Source organism: Pollachius pollachius (assembly GCF_949987615.1).
Source record: "Pollachius pollachius genome assembly, chromosome: 13".
Classification (NCBI taxonomy): Eukaryota; Metazoa; Chordata; class Actinopteri; order Gadiformes; family Gadidae; genus Pollachius; species Pollachius pollachius.
In genome coordinates this window covers 14,822,130-14,843,836 of record NC_136946.1, presented here as the reverse complement: position 1 = coordinate 14,843,836, position 21,707 = coordinate 14,822,130, and the positions used below count along the sequence as shown (strand labels likewise).

The window sequence follows — 21,707 nt, the reverse complement described above, 5'->3', positions numbered from 1 at the left end:
TACGTATGCATGCCTTGATCGCATGCTGCAGGATAGATTGTTCTGTGCGTAAAGGTTTGTTTTGTACGCAGCACGCCTTGGGTCACATGATGAAAAATATCATGACTCTGTCTGCACCGATTAATCTAGATTCAAGGGCAGATTTAATGAGTGGAATCTTTGATATTTTGATAAAGCTTTGTGTTGTGGAACTTTCGAAGCTCTTATGTGCATCGATGGTGATTCGAAACTTCATCAAACTTGGCTTGAATCCCGATGAACTGGATTTACTGTGAGGAAGTGTTCATCGTGGTCCTAGGCTGTTCCCTCTGCTGAATTACCCAAGAGTGCTGGGGATTTCAGATCAGTGCACATGGTTTACCAATCCACCATCACACTTGACCAATCTGTGCGAAGGCTTTACCGATCCGAGTGCACAGATTTACACATATTTTTTCGTGCTCTCAGGTTAGTGTAGTAGTAGTTTTGAATTCAAGTCAATCACTGCCCAGTTTCCCCCAAGGCAGCGTCCCTCACTCTTTCACTCCCTGCCTCTCCCTGACAGGCCCCGCTGTGCCCCATCAAAGTGCACATGTACGCCTAATATCATAATTGCAGCGTTTAATTCATAATTTATATCTGCAGCGAGAGAGGAAGCGTCAGGCGCACACGGATGCCGTGGTAAATAACTGGAACTTGGATAATCGTCCGTCATGCAGGGTGATATTGTTTAGAGGGCCCCGACATGAATCACACATCCTCCCTCCTCTTTCCTCTTCCCTCCATTCCCCACACACATTTCCATTCCTGAGGTTTTTATTTATCTTCAAGAGAACGGTGGAAAGAATATAATATGGACAGATTCGGGCCAACAGTTTTCCTTCTTTTGGAATGGTTCTGCTTTACTTTGGGTTTGAACGTGAAGCGAGCCAGTTGTTGAAACACCTGCATGATTGATGCCTCCGTGCTGGAGTAGTGGTGGAGGCCATCTTGTCTTGAAGGGATCTCCCGGGATATCTTGTGCAGAACAAAATGTGAGGCCTGAGAGGCCTGAGATGCCTTGTTAAAAGCGGATGTGATATTGACCCTAGAGCTAAGAATCGAATGAAATCTCAGTGGGAGCCAGTCTATTTGAATGATTCTGCGTCAAAGTCGAGCGCGGCAATAATAAACCTTGACCGATTGCTGAAATGACGATCTCATGAACACTCACTCCCTTTTCCTTGTTTTTCTCCATGTTGGTTCCTCACCCAGGAGTTCGAGCAGTTCAACGCGCAGCTGGGTGATGTGTCCAGACAGGTGCGCATCCCCCTGGCCGTCTCCAACGTCCTTTGGGAGCACTGCATCCGATTGGCCAATCGCACTCTGGTGGAGGGGTGAGTCACTCAATCAGTCCTTCAATCACTTTCCCGTTTCCTCAGTGAACCCGGGTCGTAATGCCGGTGTTGTTTGAAGGTTGCAGTCCTCATTGTCTAGACCGGTCATGAGTCATCTCCGCCTGTTCAAAGGTAATCAGGTGCTATTTGAGGCTGAATTTGCCCTTCTAACTACGTCATGTGGAAGGGCTGTGGAGGATTCTGGCTCCGTTTCAACTAATGGTGATGGTGTTCTGGAACGCTCCTTGATTTGTGCGACGCTTCGTATTGATTAGAGAGTTGTACAGAGAGAGGGCAGAAGTGGAGCAAGATTTTCTTAATTAAACTACCAAAATAAAATCCCCCCCCCAACTTGGCTCCCTTCCACCCTCCATATGTATCTCTGCCATTGAGAAGTTCAGCCTTTCACACACTTGTTATTCAGGGAAGAGATACCCTGATTTGTCAGCAATTAGCCGGGAAGCGTCTTAAATCGAAATTGGCTCATACAAATGCAGGCGCAGGCAACTGAAAAAAGATATTCTCAGCACATTTCACTCTCTGAAAGCTGACGGATTGCAAGGCCATTTCTAAGTCAAATCACAGGCTTGCAATAGCTCTTGAATCTAACCAACAGCACCTTTTGACAACAAGTGTTGCACATTCAGAGGAGCGATGGTTAAAAACTGTCAAACTTGAGTCGGTCTAACCTGTGACTTCCATTGAACAAGCAGGCTAAACATTGTTATTTTTGACGCGCAAAGTTATCCTGCGCTTACAGGAAATAAAAGCAATTGATTGCAGGTTGAACTTTGGTGCGCTCCCCTTGAAAACTGGAGTATTCATCCGCACAGAGCCCTGGAAGTCATTTAATGGTTCCCTGCATTTCAAACACACACACACGCACACACATACTTCAAAGTAATGTTTTCACCACAAATGCTAGATAGAATACCGTAAATGAATTGGTGGCTGAGGCTGCCTACAGGTCCTGTTTCCCCTGTGGATATTATAGATATTACTATCTAAACTAACCCCCCCCTTGCTGCTTTAGCCTTTCAACCTGCCAGGTCATTTCCATGTGTCTACATATTGGCCACTGATCGGTTCACACGCTGAGCTCCCTTACTTCAGTGGATCCGAACACATTCGTCCCCTGCTCAGTGAGAGAATATGTAAAAAAAATAGCAACCTGAAAGTGAGCCTCACAAAGGATTATCGACTGACGAAGCTTGGCGAGAGAACAAAAGCGTGAAGAAAACACATGTTTTAGGTGTTTCAAGTGGTGTATCCTGTTGCACAAGTGGTCCTGTTCTTTTATTCAGCGCATCAATTGCGCAGCCTCGATGAGCGCTTTGACGTTCTGCAGACGCTTGGAGCTTCTACCCGAGTTGTTTACATGCTACGTTTTTTCGCTTATTAAAAGCCCTTTGTCAGTTCTGTTATTTTTTGGTGTGTGTGTGTGTGTGTGCGTGCGTTTATGTGTCTGTGTGTGCGTGTACGGCGTCTGTGTGTGTGTGTACATTTATGTGTCTGTGTGTGTGCGACTGTGTGAGTTTATGTGTCTGTGTGTGTGCATTTGTGTGTGTGTGCGTGTGTGCCTGTACGTTCGTGCCTGCATATATATGTGTGTGTGTGTGTGTGTGTGTGTGTGTACATTTCCAAAACAACAACCACTTACCCAATATTAGTTTACAGCCGTGGCTCTCTTTATCACTCAGAGCATAGGCTAATGCAGTATCCGCAGAACGGCTTGATTTATAGCCTGGGAACTTTGGAAGGTGTGGAACATTCATCCCCTGAGTTTGTCTCCCTTTCCCCCCCTCTTCTTTGGACCGAGTCCCAAGGTCCCTTGGCTCTCCGGGGCCATGGTCAAACTCGTAAATAAGCAGAGGTTGTTTCCCTACTGACCTATTGCATCACCTTTGGCCTCGCTCTCTTCAACCTGTAGAGACACACTGTTTTCGCCCATAACGTTCGCTCAAGTTTTGCATTGAGTTCTTCTTCTTTTTAAAGACTGTTTATCCTGCGCGGGTTCAGACATCTGCTCGGCATGAATTAAAATGGAGTCGTTTCCATCTCCTGAGCGAGGCACTGCGGGGAACAGCGGGAAGGGGGAACGGAATGGGTCGCTGGCTGTGTGCTGACGAGATAAGATAAGCAAAATGTAGACTTGTGTTCTCCCCTTTCTCTCGGTTCCTCCATACGTGTCTTTAAAGCTCTCTCTCTCTCCCTCGCTACATCTCTACCTCTCTCTACCTCTCTTATTCTCTCTCTCCTTGAGACTACCTAGCTTCTGTCCTCATTTTCACCATTCATGCCACTCTGTATTTGCAGCCAATGTACAGAAATACTGATAAATCCAGGACACACGCCTGTGTCAACAATGGCTGTGGTAAACATGCTCCTCCGCTTCACTTTTGTGCACAGCAGACATCCGCAAGATGATGGAATTCATGGATGCATCAGGGAAAGATGCATATTAAACATGAATATTATATACTTTCTTATTGGATCATCGCCAGACCAATTTCCCAATGCGTCCATATTCGTCTGGAGCCTCTCCATATATGTTCAATATGCATGGTGGTTTAACGACGGCCGCTGACCAAAATGCCTCCAGACATGATTGGATAGACCTGCAACCAATCAGAGCAAGGAAACGTGTGACATGTCAGATGCAGCCATCTAGGTTTTTATAAAACTGCCTCAACAGTGCTCCCATAGGGTAGACTGCAGAGCTCATCGTATCAAACCTGTCCCATTCTATGCAAATGTTTGTGATTGGCCCGACTCGCACGGGGGGGGGGGGGCTTGTATGCAAATAATAAACATGCTTGTTGATCTGTCTGGTTCCCAGGTTAGCCTCTGCATGTCTTGGAACAAAAGCAATTTTAGTTGGCTGCAAAGAAAGCCTAGGGAACGATAGGTGTCCTTGTTGGTTAGTCTTTTCGGATGGACCTTTATTAAACACAACGCACACTCAACAACACAGTCAGTCATTCACCGACGCACCTCCACTCCCTTTTTTGCGCACACCCAACCAGACACGGCGAGCCCAGATTTGTTTTTGTGCCCCAGGGTTTGCAACACGCTGTTAATTATGTCTGTGCCCACCTCCCCCTGTCCTCCTGGAAGGCTTGGCCTGTGGGATCCAAGCGCTAGTTAGCATTCTGGAGCTAGGGTCCCACCGCTGGCTGCTGCTGCTCCCAGCACAGCTGGGGCAGGCATTAGTCAGGGCTACAGGGGGAGGGACAGGTGACTCCAGGTTTTACGGAGGAGGAGAAAAGACAAGCTGGAATTGATGCAGAGGCGGAAGAGGGGGTGGATGATCTGGTGGAGGAATATGTATCGCTTTGAAGAAGCAACGTTGAATACAACGGACCAGCTGGTAAACAATGGCACGAATGAGCATTCAGTACTTCACTGCAAGCACAGCGGGGAGCCTTCGAGGAATCTTTGCTAGAATGGATATGCTTGTGCACGCGCACACGCACGCACATACACAAACAAACACACTCGCGCTTAAGAGGGCATGCACTCACTATGTGATAAAATGCTCCGTCATGGTCGAGTGGGCACCGTGACTAATGCTAAAAGACATAAGTTAACCTTGGGAAGGTACAAAATCTTGAATTCCAGAAGAGAAAGGGAGCTCACCCACACACCCCCTGTGACCAGAGTATCGATATATGTCTTTCGCAGCATAGAAATGCTCACCGATCCGCTAATTATCTCAAGTCTGTTGACAACAGTGTGCTCTCGTGTTACTAATTGATTTGGAAGGCGATGCATTTCACATACTGTGAAGTAAACTGGGCACAATTGTTCAGGGATGCTTTTGATTCAATACACAGCTTGTCGACTTATAGCCTTGCTTTGATGTAGAAGACATTTGCTTCGGCAAACGTGCGCTCCTGCGTTAAAAATGTGTCTAAACATAGATACTTTATCATGGGGAAATCCAGACATGAATGTTCAACTAGTCTGTAGTCTCTACAACGTGCTGTTTCTGTTCAGTGTTTATATATTACATTTTGGAATTGTCCTTCATATGTATTATTCATTACAGCCCAGACCTGAAAGGACCCTTATGTTTACCTGTGTGGCAGTGAGGTTGAATAACCCTGAACGTCACTTTTGTATGATGGTGAGATTGTCGAGGATCTCTTGTACCGATCCTGTGGGGAACCTCTCAATGTGGTTTCTCTTGTATCTTTTTAGTTTTATTTATTAACATTTGGATCGGCTGTATCTATTGTTATTACGTCAATGTTGATCAGGTGTAATTATACATTTACATTTGGGCATTTAGCAGACACTTTTACCCAAAGCGACTTACAATAGTTACGTTTGTCAAAAGAAAGAAAAAATGAAATTGTATTTGCTTTGAATAGTTGTAACGTATATAAGGTGTGTCATCAGGCTTTCACCACAGGCTCAGGAGCAAGGTCTAGGAAAAGTACTTCTCTACACTAGTTGACACCAAAGTCTTTGGGGACGTTCCCTTGGCCTTTAGGGAGCGTAGTACTGGGGGTGGCCTCGAATAACACAGGCCCTGTAATGGCCTTTGAGCCTGCAGCAGACTGAGGATTTGAGTGACCTCCACCGTGCTCACTCTTCCTGTCTCCCCCCCCAGCTACGCTAACGTGAAGAAGTGCAGCAACGAGGGGCGTGCGCTGATGCAGCTGGACTTCCAGCAGTTCCTCATGAAGCTGGAGCGGCTGACGGACCTGCGGCCCATCCCCGACAAGGACTTTGTGGAGACCTACATCAAGGCCTACTACCTGACGGAGAACGACATGGAGCAGTTCATCAAGAACCACAGGGTGAGCGGAGGACCACTTCGGCCCGGTCCCCAGTGGACGTGGACCTGAATAGAGCCTTTTACCTTTACATTTACATTTCAGGCATTTAGCAGACGCTTTTATCCAAAGCGACTTAAGAAAAAATAATATATCGCTGTCTCTACAGTAAGGATGCTTATAGAACCAAGTGCCAAGCACTAACAATTGCTAGGTTAACCTAGCCTGGGTATGCCCATGCTGCCTTGCGCACGATTTCATTTCGCGCTGCTATGCAGCCCGGATTCCATGGATCCGATTTTCGCCTGAGAACCAATCACAGAACAGGAAGGGATGGCAAGACGATGACGACGTCTATGCAACACCCCGAAGCTTGTAGTTTATGGATCCAAAATGGCAGCAGACGCGTTACATTTCGATGCAGCCTTAGATAGTGTTCTAAGAAGTTTAGAACGCAAGTTTATTTAGAAAAAATAGCAACTTTCGGCGTTAAACTCTTTTCATTACCAAGAAGGATGTCTTTGCCCTGCTACCAACAGGCTTTGATTGGCTATGAGCTACGTACAGACTCATATGATAGACATTCGTAGCGCCCAATAAACGGCTCCGGGCAATCGTAAACCATGCCTGAAATACGAGAAAATGAATGTGTGGTTCCCAGACCTCATCTCAATGTAGATTGAGGTCTGGCGTTATTCAGGCTAAGGTTAACCCATTCCCCGTATACAACACAGCTAGCTAGAATAAGATGCAACACAACACTATGTACTATTTTTAAGTGCAAGGACGTACAACATATAATAAGTGCGAAAGAGGGTTGGGGGGTAAGGGGGGGAGGCTATGCAGAGTCTAGGTGAACTCTGAGCAATTGAGTCTTGGGTGAAAAGCTGGTGAAAGACTTTGCACTTTTCACACAGGTGTTGTCATGGTGACGAACACAGGTGTAGCTCATAACACTAACTACAGTCTGCTACTGTAATGTACCAGTGCGAAGGAAGGGGACTAAGGGCCTCGTCTTCGAGTAGGTCGACATTTCTTTGCATGCATGTTTGCGTACCGTCCACACCAAAGCAAAGGAAAAGCTTTGAAAAACTCCTCTCCAGGGGGGAGTTTGTTTTCTGGGTATTCTTGTGGACCAGGGAAACTGAGGTTTGGCAAATCGATGAAATCATGACATCATGTTTATACAGATGCCAATTGTTGAGCATGCGCTAGAAACCTACCGACACAGTGGACTATCGGTCCATTGAAGTCAGGCATCACTTCTAGGTTTAATATAGAACATGTTTACAAGTCTAGCTAGAGTGGACTTGTAATACACTATGACCAATAGCTCTCAATCCAAAAAAATGATTATTTCCTTTGGATTTGGCAATGCTGTGTTGTATTGGCCGCTGAAGAAGAAGTATTTGATTGCTCCTAATGTCCAGTTTGGCAACGTTTTTCGCCATCTACTTTCCTGGAATGCTACTGTGAGCGTTGTTAAAAATCGATTTTGTTCTCTGTTGTGGAACAGAGTCATTTCTTTTAACAACTTTGTTTTGGACAGGACATCTTCTGGGGGGGGGGGGGATAAGTGGACAGATATACACATTAATGTGGATGAGGCTTTCCCTGGTAAAGAGAAGTCTTCTACTGATGCACGTTAGGGTTAGTACATAAAAGGAGCAGGCCCGTGATTAGTGTAACGAGCGACACCTGTGTCTCTTCCCGGATGAAAAGCACTGTGAGAAGGGACCTATTTGCTGCAAATCTCTCTGGATAAAAGCATCTGCTAAATGACCAAACGACAAGGATTTGTCACACAGGGTGCACAGTATAAAACGTGTCGTGTGTGTCTTGTGTGTTTTTTAATCCCCCACCCGTCCAACCCACCTCCAGGAATACTCCATGAAGCAGCTTGCCAACCTGGTCAACGTGTGTCTGGGCTCACACATCAACAAGAAGGCTCGTCAGAAGCTGCTGTCGGCCATCGACGATATCGACCGGCCAAAGAGGTAGAGAGGGAGGAGATGATCCCCCAGCCGTACCCAGTTACACTGGGACACACTCCAGTAGAAGGAAGCTCCGCGTCGAATGTCCATATCTTCTGCTTACTGTACACATAGGTTGTGTTGTGCAGCTCAAAAAACAAACACTGTAGCGGGAATCGCTCCTCATGTCATCACCAAGATGCAGGTCTCATGCGAGTTGTGGTGGTAATCGGGCTTACTAGGAAAGCTGCTGCATTAAAAGCGAAACACTTGTTTATGTTGTAAATTAGCTGTCCTGTTTTTCGCCATGGTGATTTTATTTCAAGGGACAACTATGCATACAAACAAAACCGCTGGTGTTTCAAAATTCATGCATGTAACCGCTTTTCTGGATGTAAACGCCCTGATGTTAAGGCAGGGCCAGCTGTTGTATTATTACATCTGTGCTGTCGGTTTTCACCAAGGATCAAAGGTGAAGAAAAACTCCTCTGGCACGTACGTATGTATTTCATTCAGGTCCATTGGAAACATTTTCACAACTCTTTCCGTGTGGGACACAACTAGAATGCTGGGAGAAAATGCTGGTGTATTCTGTACTTTATTGTGTGCTTGGCTACCTCTAGAGCACACTAATGACATGTACAGTGTCCTTTATCCAAGGTTTAGGTTATAATACCCTGTATTTTGTCTTTGTAAAATCTTGGTTCTGTTTATTGTGCCTATCTAACTGGATGCTATGTTTTGTTTTATCAATGAATAATATATGATTTTGAATATTACCTATATTTGTTTATAGCAATTTAGCTGACTATTTAGCCGCACCAACTGCACTTGTCCTTTTGTTTGTGTCTTCTGCTGTATCCCATGTGGGTATTTATTTGATTTTCCCATAGAAGAATATTTAGTCTTTTTTGAGGAGCCCAGTGTATCGCTAATCTTGCATATCAATGTGTCTGCTTCTCCGTTCAGGGCGAAACAATGGATCTGTATTGTTCGTGAGTCAGAGAATTGATCAACGCATTTTTTCCATGACTCAGTCCGCCGAACATTAACAGAGAAAAATATTCCCTTCTAGGCTTTGGAAAGCATGGCCTGAATGATTGTCCCCATTTGAATGAAGGAAGACAGACATATTTTGGACTTCAGAAAAATTAAGTTACCTTTGTTTGTTTGTCCTGCTCTGAAACTACTCTTTATCTTTGCACTTCCAAGATTAATACTGTATGATGTAATGTCATATTTTCAAGATTGTATTTATTTGTTTGTTTTTTTCCAGCTTCTCGTATCTCTTTTGGGTTCAGAATCTGATCTTACAAATGAGTGGAAGTGAGATTTGGTCCGGTACTTGGTAACCTGTCAACTGTATACATGTTATAGTATAATATGAATATTTAAACTGAGAACCGCGTCATGGCTCCTGTGAACTTCTGCGTAGCATCAGCATTCCATGGTGACGGTTAAATCCAAACTCTTCAATCGTAATAAACACTAACATTGAACCCGCTCAGTCCAACTCTTCCTTATTTCTTCGACTGTTAGCTGCCTTTTTTTCAATGAACTGCAGTTAACCGTGTGGATAATGTCTGTACCGTTATGGTCAATAGCGCATTGCGCACAGTGCTCTCAGTTTGATCAAAGCACGTGTTAAGGACTAGGGTTTAGCAGTGCATATCACATCATAATGATACTTTAATGTGGATATGTGCACGAGTGCCATCAGCCAAATTAATTAAGTCTCCCAGTGTGAGAACAAGACAGGGTGAATAAAAGGTGTGAAGTGAGACTGTTTAGTAGGATCGTACATAGAGTTTGTGTACTTGAGCATTTGAATTATATATAATATATAATTTACTGCGGTCAAACTTATCGTTTGTTTCAACAGTTATAAGCGTTCAAACCAATAAGCTAACAGTAGCAATAGGGTCTAGATTGGGGATCTGTCGATTATGTGTCAGCTTGTGAATTCATTTGTATTTTTGTACTTATGGCCAGATTTGTCGTCTTTGCCTCAAATGCCCTCTCGGAATAGAAATTACACCCCGGACCGAAATCCAAAAGTTCTCAACACACCGCCCATGTAGGCTATAGCGGCAGGAGTATAGAAAAGGCCTTGTGTGATTTCGAGACACGAGTCTCTGTACAATTCGAATTTGTTCCGGTGCATGTATGTGTTGCTCAGCTCTCCAGACTGAAAAGGGCAGATCATTCATTATCCTGTATGTAAACGCCCCAACGCTACACCATCACACAGCGATGACATTAAATAGTTTCAACACATTGATAATTATACAGTACCAGGGACAGACTTAATCTCGAAGAATTATGTTGTGAAACGGCCAGGAGGGAAATTATTCATGGGTTTACGTTTTTTTGTCTGCAATGTCAAATCGGAAAATGTCTAAGGGGACTGTGACACGTCTGTGATTATAATAATAGCAATAATTAGTCGCATTGCAATAGCACTTTCATGAAACCCAAAGCCCTTGTCGTCGCATGTCAATGATAGCCGTGCCGGAAGTTACAGTACTGTTTTGCTGGCATTATTAGAGCTTGTATCTGTGGTCAGGCTGGCCGCGATGCCCCAGTCGGTTGGACAGCATCCATGCATAGAGCAGTCCTGGAATAATAACGGGGTCCAGAAGGAGCACTTTCTCCGAATGGCATTTGCTAGAGTCAAACACACCAGTGAGTAGTAGGCTACGTGGAAAGAGTCGAAGAGGGGGGATTTACTGGCCACAAAGGATTACGCTCATGCTGCTGAAGCAAGAAATTGAAACTAGTTATTTGGGAAACAAATTACCAGTATGTAGATCATCGTCTTTGGATTTGTTGTTGCCTCTGTTTGTTTAGGTATTTTTCAAAAAGCTCTGTATAAAGTGTGGTCGCTGGGCTAATGGAAACGTTTCACAATAATCTCTGGAATAGGGCTATCTTCCGCAATGTATAATAGGTTATTTACCCCGTCAAATGTGGGGATCTGATTGAACTGCTGATTGGCTTTCTTGTTGACTGTCGTTACAGAGTGGAGCGGTTAATTGGACGCTGGTCTCTGCAGCAGAGAGTCTGGCGCCGTCAATGCATCGCCAGGTGTTACTAATTTGCTGCTTGATTGGTCGGAAATTAGTGCCACAAAAGCTTGATGTGGATGTCAACAGACGGCATACTATGGAATACATGCGCTGTGCTGGCAAAGTATACCTCTCAATGTTGAAATAGGTGAATATGAAAGCAAATGTTTACAACTGCAGTTAAACTATAAAAACATCAAACGGTTTAAGTGCTAAAATATCAAGTGATAGGAATGGACTCGAGAAGTTATTTTAAATGATTCGTCGAGAGTAGGTTGTAAAATAGGTTATAATCTATAACTTATTTTTAGCATAATTCATCAATATTTTAACATGAACTGCTTAATCATAATATGCACAAGCAGCAACAGAAAGTAAAAAGTGTATCTCATGACAAAGCTTTGACTAATCAATGAGGAAAGTCACATAAATAAATCAAACAGGCTTATTTTCTAAGTGTATTTTGCCCGTATTGACTTTCCTTCCTTGGGGTCATAATTTTATCGCACTATTGCACCTAATCCACATTTTGATCTGTCCCATATGGTCTTTATTTTAAGTGTTAGGATTTGTTTTTTTTTATTGCACAAAGCACAGAGATCGATACTTTGCCGTTCTGCACAATTTGCCACCTCAGAGGACGGGTGATGTAGCAACGTCTTCCCCCGGGTCAACGACCCTCATGTTTACCTTGTCTTGAGGCTTCTGCTCCATGTACTCTCTGCCATCTCACTCAGTTCGACATCCCCACCTGATTGAGTTTCTCTCTATGAAATTCGTATGGATTTCTTCTTTCAGTTTTCTCTCTCTGCACTCCTTCCTTGGAGTTAATGACAAATAAATGGGGAGAGTACTTGATTGAAAGATATTTCGTTCCAAGTTGCAACCTAGCGCTTTATTTCCCATTTTCGATACAGGTGGCTTACGTGGGGATTTGCTGGAGAAGACATTTTTATATTACTCCACCACCTTCATCGTGCTTTAGAGGTCTTAATATCTTCTCCTCATTTGATTCACCGCTAACATACAACCACTTTAATCTTATTGGATGATGATATACTACCAGTGGAAGGCTGATGCTGGAGAGACTATCCTTCATATGGAGTTGGTAACCGTGCCAACATTGAAACAGGATGTGTGTCCCTGAACTTACTTTACACATGTAAGCAAACAGCATCCGAGGGGAAAAAACTTCTTTCTAATTCTACCAAAGGGCCAATAGCCAACTGGGAACTGGTAATAAATAAATACGTCCCATAAACGTGACATTTGCGAGCTATAAAGTCAAGCATAAAACCAAATGCTCCAAAGTTTTTACCCATTTCTGCGACGGATCATAATAATACGGTGTTCTTGAAACTCGACCCTATTGATTTGACTGTTAAGCTGTTTTTGGTCAGTGAACATTCAACTACATGGTTTTCTCTGGTCCTATTCATTCAACCAAAATCATACACATAAAAATAACCCAACATTAGGACTTCATAAAAAACACACAACATTATTCACCGTTTACAATGGTGGTCCATAGACAGAGGCAACAGCGCAGTGCATGTTGCTATATCCAGCATATTCCAATAAGCTACACAGAAGTCGTGATATTGTGTGACTGAATGCAGTGTCGCCCCACTGCCATAGCTCACATTGCTGCCAAGCAAAGTCATAGCATTTCATCTTTGTTTGCTTGAGCTCAGTATTAAACATGAAATATGAAATATGTGTACCGGACGTGACATTTGAACGTTCATTATTTAATTTAGTTATACCAGCAGGGAGCCAACACTATGATAATAAACGTATAAAGAAATGTCATCTCCTGTGTAGCGTCAAAGTATAGCTCACCTGCTTTCTCAGTATGTGCCAGTGTGTGTGTAAAGAAAAGACAAAGTTTGGCTGATTCATTTTTCCTTTTTCTTCACTGAACGGAATCATAATTCTAACACAAGTCAAACATCAACTGAACCCTTCAGCGGAAAACACTGAGGACTTCTACAAACTGCTATCATATGGAATACCATGTCATGCAATTTCAAGCTTCACTGTGTTGCTCTACTTCCTTATTGTAATGTATTGTAATATCTACGCTCCAACAATCCATTTCAATTAATTCAATATTCCCAGGCTCCATTTGGTATTTTCCTCCTATCCTTCCTCCTTTTTTTAATATTTTCTGATGGGCTCATGATTTCCAGAATGCTCCGGAATGGGTGATGGGATTCAGGTCGTGGCGGAGCTAACAGCTCTCCATAACAGAAACCCCTTCAATAACCTGCTCTTTGATGCTCCATTAACTTGGGCGTGTGTGTGTGTGTGTGTGTGTGTGTGTGTGTGTGTGTGTGTGTGTGTGTGAGTGTGTGTGTGTGTGTGGCCATGTGTGTGCGTGCGGCCCACTGCCTGTTTCAAATGGATGCTAAATTTCAAATGGTTTGAGATGGAGATAAAGAATTAACTTTCGATAGGTTTTCTCCCACATTAATGTACCTTTTCCATGTGGTGAAATACTAACTCCTATGTGACTACAACACATGGAGTAGCATAAGGCTTGGGTCCCGTCGCAAAACATCTCCCACACACATGAACACTTCTTCAATGGTAGCTTCTATATAATACATGTTAGGGCACTATATGTCTACCTCCACTTCCACCATCTCCACCGTCCCCACCCCCATCACCACCACCACCACCACCAGGGCTTCTCCGTGGAATATGTTGGAGGAAGGGGATGAAGAGGGGATTAACAGTGATGGTTTCACAGAGGAACAGCCTGTAGCTCGTATGTGTGTGAGTTTATGTAGAGGTGTGTGTGTGTTGCTGTTTGGTTTTATAGGTTCTGTGTGTGTATGTGTGTGTGTGTGTGCATGTGTGCGTGCGTGTGTGTATGTTTGGACTGGATAAAATATGAACAACTGCTTTAAATGAAGACTGCCACGACACCAGGTGACCATGGTTTAACCCTGTAAAAACAAACCATTAAGCAGATGTTGTGAAAGTGAAGACTGTGTTGTGCTGTTCTCCGTACTGCAGAGGCGATGCTCTCTTTCCTCAGGACTTTATGTGTGTGTTCTTCGCCCTCTCTCCTCTTCGGGGAGCCGTTTGATCGCAGCGGTCATGACCGCTCTTAATCGGTTGTGAAATGGGACTTTACGCATTAACAAGCCCATCTTAATGGACGGAATCCAGGCAGGAGTCCAGGCAGGGATCCATATTGACCACGGGCCAAGCTGTGTCCCACTACACTATTGCGGACGGGCTCCCAGGCCGACATGAACCCCAGACAGCGTAAGCTTGCAAACCGATGGCGGGCCTTGAACTGCTCTTGGATGTACCCCAGATTCTGCTAAATCATCTGTAGTGGTGACTCAACCTTACCGTCCACAGTGAGCAATTTAACAAGCCTCAGGCAATGCAGCGCGCTTTTAAAATAAGTTTTTTACTGTTCTTTTCATTTGCTAATGAAATCTCCTCTTTAACAAAATCATTTGTCTATGTTTCAAAGTAATCTTACTTTATCTGTTCACCCCAGAAGTCACTTAACTCTTTACAGATCAGTGCAGCACAGCGGTTCGTTAAGCACATTACGCTGTCTTTCCATATAATTTATTATGTATGAGGTTTTGTCTAGTTCTACTATGTTACAGCTAATACAGTTATTATGCATGTGTGTATGTAAGGCACAGAGATAGCTGTGTGTTTTTAGTGTTTGAATGTGGCTGAGAGAGACGTTTCTACGATGGTGCTGACGTGAACAAACACACAAGCTCTGTTAACATTCGTCCCAAACAAACCCAGCTCCTCCACTCAACAATTCTTTATACATCTTTAACTATTTTACTTAGACCTTTTTTTATCCCTTCATCAGCATCAAAGCTATTGTGCCTTACTAATGTGTCTCTGCGAGGGCCGATTGCCTTTAATTTGTAATGGTGTTATTACAACATCATATTAATGTCTTTGTAACTGCAGAACCAAACACGTCGTTTCTATTCTATCAATACATTAAAAAACACTAATGATGGTGTTTGTGGTTGCACAGTTTGAGTGGAAACACAACTAGCCTGCACTTATGTTGTCATCTTGTATCACTGTGTGTGCGTGCGTGCGTGCGTGCGTGCGCGCGCGCCTGCAACCCGTTCGTACGAGAGATTATAGAATTGTTAGGGCAGGACTGACCCCCTGTGTCCTGAAGCGAGCCCCGCCCTGTGATCTTGGGTGGTTATGTGATCCCCGTCGCCCTGGGCCGGTGTGAACGCCAGTAAACAACCTCTTATCGCTTCGCAGCAAGTGGCTGGCTCGCTGGCTCTCGCCCTCCTGTCTGCTAATTCATGGCCTCAGGGGACAAACTCACTTCAACCCTAAACACGTGACAGCTAGTTGTCAGTGCGCCTAAGTGCCTAACATTGTTGTGATTTATTTTATTTGATCGTTAGTGTTTAGAGCATAAAGGAGAAAAACAAAGAAACATTGAAAGACTGAAAGAGAAGGCAAGGAAGCACTGCCCCAGTGGTGTGTTCTGCATGCGTCATGTGCATGAGTCTCACACACTGAGCAATGTGTCTGGCCGTCGGCTTCCCGCTAGGTGTCTAAAGACAAGGCGTTGTTGGATTTAAGACGCTTGCTAAACCGTATGTCTTAAAAACTGGATTTGAAGAGGGGGGCAACGCTAACTCGGAAACATGTTATTGCGTCTCCAACTGTGCCTTGGACACCTCGTAAAACGGCGCAGAGTGCCTTGGAAAGCTCTGAGCGTACCGAATCCTTCTGCAAGCGCTGGTGATCCCCGGGCCGTTCTCCTGCTGTTTAACGATGCCGCGCGGTGCCCTAACTTTAAGCACCGCGGTCTGTACTTCAAGGCTGCCGCGCTGGGTCTTCCCTGCAGGCCGCCAGACCATGTCAGCGAAAGTGAGACGAATTTGCATTTGTGAGAACGAGAGAGAGAGGTTGAAATTCTGTCAGCTAATTCTAACGGGAGGTCAAACTTTTTAGATGTTGTTTTTTTCAGTCGGGATTCAGAGCCAAACAGTATTATTTCCCCCGCTGAGTAAATTACGGTGACTCGTAACCAAAGCAATGATTGTATTTAATCATTTTATAGATATATTGCTCCAAAAATAATTTTGGCCGAACATCCGATGTGTCGTCTTGCGATTCAAAAAGGAGTATTTAATCGCCCACTACATCATTTTAAAATACTTGAGTAATTGTGAGGTTGCTTCATTTATATCTGAGCCCCACGTTTACGGTGTACTGGCATACTAAATCACTAGGATCTGCTGCATTTTAATACACAGAGCACTGGAAAGGAGAGCGAGAATATTTTCTGTCTGAATGCCAGTATACTTCAAGTGCTCATGGTGAGGCTTCAAGTACTATTTTGACTTGATTAGAGTCACCTTTTAAGTACTTTCTTTAACCTCCGGTGCCTGTTCCCAAGAGGTTGACTTGTCAAAAAGTACGCTCAGTATTGCTAAGAATGTAGCAGTTTGTAAAGAAATAACTTTCAATTGAGAAACAATATTCTTGAAAGGCCTATTTGATTTGAGCCATAGACAGGTGGCTCCTTGTCGTCTTCATGAGTGCTGACCACATCCATCAGGTGTCCATGTTTTTTTGTACTCCTTTTAAGATGAAGCGTGTGCCTCTTTTGTTTTGCGTTGTTTGTCGGCTACTTTAGCAATTACCCCACTGTGCAAAGCAAAGATAAGTGACTGAAAGCTTGTCGTGTTTGGCAGCTTTCAACAAATGCAAATCTGCACGACTTTTAGGTCCATCTACTATCCAATGTTGTTAAAGAAAGGCACTTTTTTTTCTCTCAATTCATTTTTCCTCTCTTTCTTTCTATCTCTTTCTGTCTGTCTGTCTGTCTGTCTGTCTGTCTGTCTGTCTGTCTGTCCACCTCACTCATCCTCTCATGCTGTTTCCTCGCTCTCTTTATTCAATTCAAATTCCATTCAAGATCTTCATAGGAATGGAAAATAAAAATGTGCATTGATTAAGCATTTAAAAAAATAATCCATCTATAAAACTCTATTTATATAAATCGTTCTTTCAATTGTTGTTTCTCTCTCTCTTTCTCGCTCTCTCTCTCTCTCTCTCTCTCTCTCTCTCTCTCTCGCTCTCTCTCTCTCTCTCTTTCATGGAGAGAAAATAGGAAAAGATTTCCTATGTGCCTCTGGAATATCAAGGAGGAATAGTTCTGGGACTTTAGTTATTAAAAGTTATTGAATACTGGCTTTGTAGGCACATCATGGTGACGAGACAGCAGAGAAGACAAGCCCCGCTCTTAAGAAACACACACACACAGAACCAAAAGCAGTCTTGACATTGCATTCATCCGCAAATATCACCAAAGAGTGAGGGATGAGGCAATATGGAAGCAAAACTATGAATTGTCTACATCTCTAATGATTAGCTTGGTATTTTCTTAGTGTGCCATGTACCAGTATAGTATCAACCAGTCGTGTTTCTGTCTATCTGTCTATGTATATGTGTGGATGGGTGCATGGGTAGATTTTAGGTTCAAGGGCAAGTTGCTCAGGAAGGTCTCTATGGAAATAGATGTCATTGCAGTCTACAATTTATTTTCACAGAGCAGCTGTGGTTCCGGCTATCAATCCTGTCGATTCTATAGCAATGAAGGACAGCGCGACAGCTGCTTACTGCTGGAACGATCATTTATGGAAACCAAGCAGAACATCAGAAACACATCAACCCCACCTGCACAGCTGGGACTGGCTTTCCCAAAGATCAGAAGTATCCATCCTTTTCAACGGAGGAACTTCACCATTCACCATCCCTCACGTACATGCTTCCAATATAATTACTTTATTGCCATATTTGTTGATATCTTTTCCCTGTTAATTCGACCATGAATGGATGCACAGTTAAGAAGAGGAAAATTCCCAAACTCCCAATTCTCATTAAGATGGTGCACTTGATTTCCCGGTACGAGCTGAATGGTTGTGGCGGAAGAACGGGAACCCCATTGTGTTAGACGAACCACGCCTGATTGCGTTTCCTTGAGCAGATGTGAAGTAATTAGAAATCCTTTTATCTAAAAAGAAATATATATAAAAATAAAAGTGTCAATTTGGGGCTTTTGATGGGTTGTCCACTTCGACACACATCCCCTAGGACAGAGTTTCCATCTTCAATGCATTTCTTATTGGCGATCATTTGGGAACATGAGGTGTTTACAGGCTGGAAGACAAGAAGTGTACTGTAGCAAAGAAACAAGGGGGGTGGGGGCGCATAGGTGGGACAGCGTGGGAGAGGATGGACTGGACGGTGTTCTGGGGAGAGGAGTGTGAAGATCAAGAGAGGAAGAGGCGGCTTACGCCGGCAGGAATTGGTGCCACCCACCCCTCTTGGTTCGAAACCTTACCTTAATATTTATCCTAAACTAGTAAGAAATATATTCACACTGACCCCACAAAAGAAAAATCCTAATTACAAACTGGGATTGGTCCATTTTGTGCTGGTATGGTGTATGACTGTTCACATCTAGCAAACCTTGGACCTTTCTTTACAACTCACTGTTGCCTTTTTGTGTGTTTTTTCTAATACTACTACTGATATTTCATTGAATAAACATTTTCATCACAATGGCTGAGTTAGTTTTTATGTAAGGATAGACTTCAGTGGGAGCAGGATAGTGTTGTGGTTAGGATGTTTAACTCAAACAAATAGGAAAATAAGGACTACATTCTAGATGTATAATAAGCTATTTAAAAATGTTCACCTGCAACCCATTGAACCATTTATTCTTGGCTGATCTTCATTGTGTTGGGAAGCAGGTCAGCTCTTGGTCCAAGCGTTCATCTTCGACTCCTGCTCCTCCCCACGACCAGACCTTTGGAGTGTATCCAGAACGCTGCAGCACGCCTCGTGTTGAACCTACCAGAACTCTCCCATGTGACCCCCCCCCCCCCCCTTTCTTTCCTTGACCTCCACTGGCTCCCTGTAGTAGCTCGCATCAGAGTCTAGAAGGTCAACGGAACTGTCCCAGCACAATATTGTAGTTTCTCTTTCTTCTGACAAATGTAATTGGCTTTAGATAAAAGCCTCTGCTAAATGCCCTGAATGTAAATGTAAAATATAAATGTAGATACAAGATAGGGATTTAATCACGATAATCTCACTTATACTCACTCTCCTTACTACATACTCAGAATCATATTCAGGGCTCCCTTGAGAAAGAGACTAAAGGTCTCAATGGGACTCACCTGGATAAATAAAGGTTAAATAAAATAAAATAACCTTATACACATATCCATCAATGAGTTTCCATCTAGTTAAAGCTAGATTGCCTATGCGTTTCACGTTTAACACTAATATTATCCATACTTTTATATCTGCCACAGAATGCAATCGTCTTTTATCAAAAGGCAATAATAATGACAGTGGATTATGGGAGAACATTACTTATAGACCTTGGGCAATAAGTCACTCCTCACAAATCTTACCAGATCATAACTGAACAAAATGATTGCCCTTTCCCCCCTCCCCCCCAGAAAACCTTTAAGTACACTGAGGCATGCCCTTAAGAACTATATGATTAGGACTCAGCAGACCTTGAAATTACATGTAATGGTGATGCTGATAGAGGGACAGAAGGAGTTGTCTCCAGGAAGAACCCCATTAGTGTGATAACAACCACTAAGCTGTGTGAGACGGGATCCATCTTCGAGCCAAGCGGTCTTACAGTTTATCTGACCAGTTTTGACAATGCCTCGAGTGTGAGAGTGTTATTCAAGTGGAAGTTTGAGAATAAAAGGGTGCTAGTACACATTGGGGGCTGTTCACAAAGCACAGAGACAAACCTAGCACGGTTTCCTGTGTAATCTCCCCTCATTATATGAAGGCTCTGAAGCCTGAAACAAGGACAGGAATAGCCTCACGCAAATGCTGCTGAATCAGCAGAAGCACAAATGCGGAAAACTAATTGTGCTGTGGAAGTGGTTTGGTTCTAATGTTAATCATTTCAACAAACAAAACAATTATCATTTTAGTTTCATAGAGCTCTAGAGGTTCTGATGTTTATAATTTCCACAAACAAATCAAATCTCATTATAGTTACATCGAGCTCTTGAGACTGGATCACTCCTAACTTGAGGGCAATCCTTTCTATGAAAGTTTGATATATCTATGTTTTATAAATGAGACATGTTTGTTTTCTCTTCTCATGTATCAAACACATTGGTTTGTCCAACAATGTGTTTTTGTGTTTTGTGATATCTGGCATTTTTCAATGACGAAGAAGGCAATTTATTATTATTATTGTTATTATTATTATTTATTTCTGAGGCAAATAGCTTTCCCATCAAAGAAAAAACGCCAAGCTTTTGTACAGTAACAAAATAGAAGCTTTTTTATTTGCTTTAAGATAAAGTCAATCTCGGCTGAAAGGGTTGGGAAAAGACAATCAATCAAAATGTTTTGCAAAAAAAATGAAACAAAACATTACAAATTAAAGAAAATCTGGAATATACACAGCATAAACATCTATTATGTACACAATCTGCATGTTGTAACATGGGAACAGGGTAACTCAACCAGAACATACATAATACAGAACAGGTATATTCTTCGAGTATCCCTGACGTCTTGATCAATTTTTTTTTTTTCCTGGACAAATAAAACAAAACATAAAAATAACTGACTGGATTCCTATAGGCTAATAAATAGATGCCATGAAATTCTGCTGCAGAGAATGATGATTTAACTCTTTCCACATATCAGCGCATAACAGAAAAGACCTGTCCTTTGTTTTGTAGGTTTGGCCAGTGCAATCCCTGTAAAGAACTAGCCGTAGCAACAGAGGTGTCCAGTAAACATTCACAGAATGGGCAATAATGGAGCGAGGAAGAAGCACTATGATGGGGGACAAAGTGGATTGTGTAATCTTGAATTTAATGCCAATGGTTGAAATCCATTGTAGAGAGATGTTCAAATTGTGTGGCTCAGTTTTTGCAAGGGGTTCAGCCTTTTAGTTGTTTTTTTTGTCTGAATTCAGAGAGCAATGGAAGGTGATTATTTCCCCCATAGAGTAAATTACAGTGTCTTGTATCCTCAGCCATGATGAATTGTATTATTCAATATATATATTACTTACTAAAAATAACTTTTGATGAGCAGCCAAGCAGTCCTCTCTGAGGTTCCAAAAGGTACAGCTACATCATTTTTAAATCCTTGAGTAATTCTTAGCTTGCTTCACTTAAAGGAATAATACAGGCTAAAACACTTTGACATTGTTGTTAAACGTTAGACATCCAGTAACTTTTTATTCCAGGGTTTACATTATTATATGTGTAATATTTTTCTGCATCGTTATTTGGAATTCTGTTATTGACTGTTCCCCTGCTCAGCTCCAGTGGGCTATTGTACTACGTAACTCAGAATTACCCAGGCAATCTAATCAACGTGTGTCGTCTGGGGAAAAGTAAAAGTTCCAAACCAATAAAAGGGTACATTTGATAGATGTGTAGCCAAGACTTTGGAGAACATTTAGTTACGCAGCTATCGCTGAGG

The 21,707-nt window shown here is 42.9% G+C and overlaps 1 protein-coding gene across 3 annotated transcripts in view; it reads left to right on the top strand.

Moving 5' to 3' along the window:
• vps50 (VPS50 subunit of EARP/GARPII complex) overlaps window positions 1-9,583 on the top strand; it is a 101,407-nt gene extending 91,824 nt beyond the window's left edge. Inside the window, exons 26-29 of one of the 3 annotated variants that reach the window (XR_013812314.1) lie at window positions 1,234-1,355; window positions 5,974-6,163; window positions 8,021-8,607; window positions 9,082-9,583. Coding sequence is in view for 2 of the 3 variants with exons in the window: in XM_079748792.1 (XP_079604918.1) it covers window positions 1,234-1,355; window positions 5,974-6,163; window positions 8,021-8,140 (432 nt within the window). In the remaining variant the exon portion in view is untranslated. Of the gene's footprint in view, window positions 1-1,233; window positions 1,356-5,973; window positions 6,164-8,020 lie in introns of all 3 variants that reach the window. The other 2 variants (XM_079748792.1, XM_079748793.1) reach the window with 2 other exon arrangements.
• The last annotated feature ends 12,124 nt before the right edge of the window (window positions 9,584-21,707 follow it).